This window comes from Thalassophryne amazonica, chromosome 15, assembly GCF_902500255.1.
Source record: "Thalassophryne amazonica chromosome 15, fThaAma1.1, whole genome shotgun sequence".
Lineage (NCBI taxonomy): Eukaryota > Metazoa > Chordata > Actinopteri > Batrachoidiformes > Batrachoididae > Thalassophryne > Thalassophryne amazonica.
Genome location: NC_047117.1, coordinates 31872486 through 31877414, shown reverse-complemented (window position 1 = coordinate 31877414; position 4929 = coordinate 31872486). Strand labels below are relative to the sequence as shown.

Below are 4929 nucleotides of genomic sequence, written 5' to 3'. Positions count from 1 at the left end.
TGGGCTTGCATGGCTGCTTCTGGAACAGGTTCATTAATATTACTAATGATGGTAGCAGCACAATGAATTCAGACCGAGCAAATGAGGTTAATAATTTGTTTATTATATGGTTATTATATATACAAACATGCAAACTTACAGTATTGCGCTGATGACGATCACGGTGTTGAGCACGTTCGCTTTTCAACTTGCTAACAGATGGTCGGGTCGTTAGCTGGTTAGTTTTTAATCTGTGTGTTTTTTCTGATGCTGTTTAGATATTTATTGAGTATGTTCATGTCCGACTTCATTTTTGTAATCATGTTTTTGGCTTCCTGGTTTGGAACGAAAATACGCATTGCGGATCGAGTGTCATGGTAACCGGTCTGATATAGGAAAATATCCGACCGGTAATCAGCCAATCAGCGTGCGTGTAGTGTCACAGCCATATAATAATAAATGTTATTTACTTGAAGATTTTTTTTCCTTTACTTTTGCTCACTTAAAATCTGTTGTGGTCTTATACAAAAGGTGATATGTCCTAAGGTGTTTACACATCTTAATGTAAACACCACGAAATAAAAGCTGAAATTCTGAACTCTCGTCTCATATTCGTATTTTGATCTTAAACCCAAATGTCTTCAGTGAACAACAAAAACAAAGGAATCGCTGTTCCAAGACTTTTGGAGAGGACAGTACGATTCAAAATCTTCACAGTTACACTGCAAAAAAGGGCTGCTTAAAAACAAGATAAAAACCCTAAATCTGAGGGAAAAAGTACTCAAAACAAGTGAAATTATCTGTTCATGCAGCAAGATCATTTCACTTGACAAGATTCTTGAATTAAGATTGTTAAATCTAGAAATAACGAAAACATGATAAATTATCTAACACTTCTAAATCTAAGTTTGCTTGGTAAGAACCAAATAATTTGCAGTGTATTGTTGGTTTTGATTTTTTTTTCACCCTATTTTTACTTGTACTAAATAGCCATGTTTGGTAAGAATGGAAGAGGACATCCCAACATGATCATGACAGCAACTTTCTTGTTTAGATTAAACTTTTGGAGATGTTGTAAAGGTGACAGTTCTTCGTGATTAAAGGTGAGGACACAGGAAACAGTGTTTTAATTAACTGACAACATGGAAAAAATGTTTTTTGTTTTTTTTTTTTTCATTTTTGCAAACGTATTAAATACTAAAAAAAAAAATCACGTGTACATAAGTATTCACAGTCTTTGCTCAATACTTTTTGATGCATTTTTGGCAGTAATTACAGCCTTAGGTTTTCTTGAATATGATGCCACAAGCTTGGTGCACCTATCTTTGGGCAGTCTTGTCCATTCCTCTTTGCAGCACCTCTCAAGCTCCATCAGGTTGGATGGGGAGTGTCGGTGTACAGCCATTTTCAGATCTCTCCACAGATGTTCAATCAGATTCAGTTCTTGGTTCTGGCTGGGTCACTCAAGGACATTAACAGAGTTGTCCTGAAGCCACTCCTTTGATATCTTGGCTGTGTGTTTAGGGTCATTGTCCTGCTGAAAGATGAACCATCACCCCAGTCTGAGATAAAAGCGTTCTGAAGCAGGTTTTCAACCAGGATGTCTCTGTACATTGCTGCATTCATCTTTCCCTCAATCCTGACTAGTCTCCCAGTTCCTGATGATGCTGGCATGATGCTGCCACCATCATGTTTCACTGTAGGGATGGTATTGACTAGGTGCTGAATGGGGCCTGGTTCCTTCCAAACATGACAGCTGGCATTCATGTTCAGTCTTTGTCTCATCAGACCAGAGGATTTTGTTTCTCATGGTCTGACAGTCCTTCAGGTGCTTTTTAATAAACTCCAGGTGAACTGAATTTATCCCAGGTGGACTCCAATTAAGCTGTAGGAATGTGTCAAGAATGATCAGTGGAAACAGGATGCACCTGAGCTCAATTTTCAGCTTCATGACAAAGACTGTGAATTCTTATGTACATGTGATTTCTTATTTTTGTTTTGTTTTAATAAATTTGCAAAAAACTCATAAAAATGTTTGTCATTATGGGGTACTGTGTGTAGAATTTTGAGGGAAAAAAATTACTTCATTTTGGAATACAGCTGCAACATAACAAAACAGAAACATTCAGTGCTTTGAATATTTTCTGATTACAATATAGAGATGGTTTCATTTTCTTGTATTCACCCTTGTTAGTCAATATAATATTAAGCTTATTATAATAAACCTCAATCATTACACAGCTGTTGCTTTGTGTAAATAAATGAATACACTTCCCACAGATTTCTGTCAGCAGTTAAAAATACATCAAAATGCAGATTATGAACCTAATTACTTTTTGACACTGTATCAATGTCATATTTTGGCATTGATAACACATTGGGAGATCGATGTTGGAGCAACAACAATATTATGTTGATTGACAATGCAACATAGTATAACCAAAAATACATATGTATATGATACAATGTTGCCATGCATATTGGGGTTGTACTGTACTAATCTATCTATCTATTGTGGATTTTTTATGTGATACCATATTTATTGGTAAATCAGCATTTGTGAGAAAACAAACAAACACATCACTCCACATTTGCTTCATTATGTTCATTTATTTAAAGGGGTTTTAATCCATATGCAAATTTAAATTTAATAAGTGTTGGAAAAACTTGTGTTACAAGTAAATAACAGTTTAACAAAGATATAACATTCATAAAAGCCATACAGTTGGAGGGAATATGAGTAAAACATTAAATACAGACTGAATTCATGTGAAAATTCTGCTTTGGTCTGTTTTCATTCACTTATTGTACCACATGATTAGCAGAATTACTTTTTAGTAGTTGGAGGAGCAGGAGTAGGAGCAGGTTTAGCAGTAGGTTTAGTAGTTGTTGTAGTTGTAGTTGTTGTAGCCGTTGTTGTGGTTGCAGCATTTTGGATCTGCTGAAGCAATTTAATTAGCTCCGCGAGTTTAATCAGCTGATCCAACTGGGTTGAACCCGCTGGTGCAGGTTGAATCTGTTTCTAACAAAAAAAAAAAAAAAAAAAAAAAAGAACATGAAGAGATGTAGCTGATTAAAATCCATATGAATACATTTTGATATAAAAATCTTATTTTAAAACAGGCACATATTCTGATTGTGTTTTAGAATGATCAGTTCAAGAAGTAAATCCACTTACATTCTGAAAATTAATGTTTCACATGCCCCTCAAAGGAATTTTAAACAGTTAACACATTGAATGTTAAACATTTAAATGTTGAATGTCAAGCATTTGAATGTTGAATATAAGTGTGTGATATTGTAGGAGACTCACCTCTTCAGAGCTGGAACTGGACCGAGAGCGTGCAATTCGTTTCAGCTGCAAATCAAACTGCAAAAAAACATGTAATTTAAGTTTTATGTGGTCCCAAACCCAAAAAATACCAAAGTATGAAGATAAATGTAATGATGATGAGATTGTGACACTTACAGGATGGCCCACAGCGAGGCTGAGGAGACATCCAAGGAGGACTACTGTCTTCAGCATGGTTTCTGTAATTGTACCTGTTGGAAAAAGCAAGAATATAAATACATGCTGGAATGAGCAATGTGGTACAAATGAATGAAATACAATCAGCACGCATGGGAAAATATCAAAGGAAACACTGTTTTGTGACTGAGTGAAAAAAGGGAGAAGCTGAAGTAACTTACTTTAGTTTTCAGCAGATGAGCACAGAGATCGTTGCAATGATGATCTGAACACTGAGTTTTTCTTAAATACCCTCACAGATGGTGACGACATCTCATTTTCTTACAACACTGGACCTGTTAGGAAATCTTTCACCTCAGAGTGATTAGACCTTCATCAAAAGAGTTATAACTGACTCAAGGCTTTAAATGTAAGAAATGTGACGGTAATTATTTTTTTTTACCAAAAACATTTCATAACATTTACAAATAAGGTGATTCGGAGGGTTAAGGAGACAAAAGGCTACACCCAAGGAATAACACACTAGCTTTCACCCATGCAATGCAAGCTTGGAATGAAGTTTTGTTCACAGACATTTCCAAAATAATGGATAAATGAAGCAAATGTAACATGCATATGACTACATGAATTCAATAATTCATTTGTAAAAATTTCTAATTACCTAGAGACCTTGTACCAAAGGCATCTAGTCATCATCTTAGGTCTCTGCTGGTTAGTATCAAATTCTCGTAACCATACACAAAGACCAAATAATCAGTCAGTTGGCCTTTTGGTTTGCTGCAAAGCCATTGCCATCACCATACATCACTATCCAATGCCTTTATGATTCCATAAGTTCTTCCTGCACTTGGGGTCGTCATTAGTTGTCTACCACAGGATGTACTTGCAATGTTGTTTGTACTTCACAGTTTAGTTGGTTCCGGAAAAAAAATGTTGTATCCATGTTTTGTCAGCTTTCTATTACAGCGTTCACAATATGAATATATTAAAAAATTACGTGTGCCAATCTAGCAATAATCAAGATCACCAAGACTGTTTAGTTTATGTATAGTGTATGTTAGTTTAATCCTAATCCTAATCCTTGATCATCGCACTTCCAGGCTTCAATAGCATTCACTTATTTGTCATGTTCAGTCACTATTTTTTATTTTTTTAGTAGGGTCATGCAAATAGGGCTGTAAACCGGCGCTCACGTAACTGGTGCTCTTGGTACTTGTATGTGCTAGAAGTTATTGAAGCACAGCAGAAAACAGGTGTGCTTTTCCCACAATCCCTCATCGCTTTCTTTTTAAGCGCACTTGCCTTGTATTTTCTGCTGCATATCATTTATTTTTAGCATGCACAAGCACCATGAGCACCAGTTATGTGTGTGCCTAATTATAGTAAGATTACAGCAACATTATGTCAAAATGTTACAGCAGATTTTTGGGTCCAATGGTTGGTGACGCTCTAAGTAGCATCCCAGCAACATTCTGGAGAGA

The 4929-nt window shown here is 35.8% G+C and overlaps 1 protein-coding gene across 1 annotated transcript; it reads right to left on the bottom strand.

The window, feature by feature from the left end:
- Window positions 1–2577: 2577 nt before the first annotated feature.
- LOC117526131 (putative uncharacterized protein DDB_G0268590) lies at window positions 2578–3789 on the bottom strand. The gene is made up of 4 exons (XM_034188160.1): window positions 3670–3789; window positions 3449–3522; window positions 3293–3349; window positions 2578–3001 (listed from the first exon to the last, which is right to left on the bottom strand). Exons 2-4 carry the CDS (start codon window positions 3503–3505, stop codon window positions 2807–2809), a joined length of 309 nt encoding a protein of 102 aa, XP_034044051.1. The 5' UTR covers window positions 3506–3522; window positions 3670–3789; the 3' UTR covers window positions 2578–2806.
- Window positions 3790–4929: the final 1140 nt, after the last annotated feature.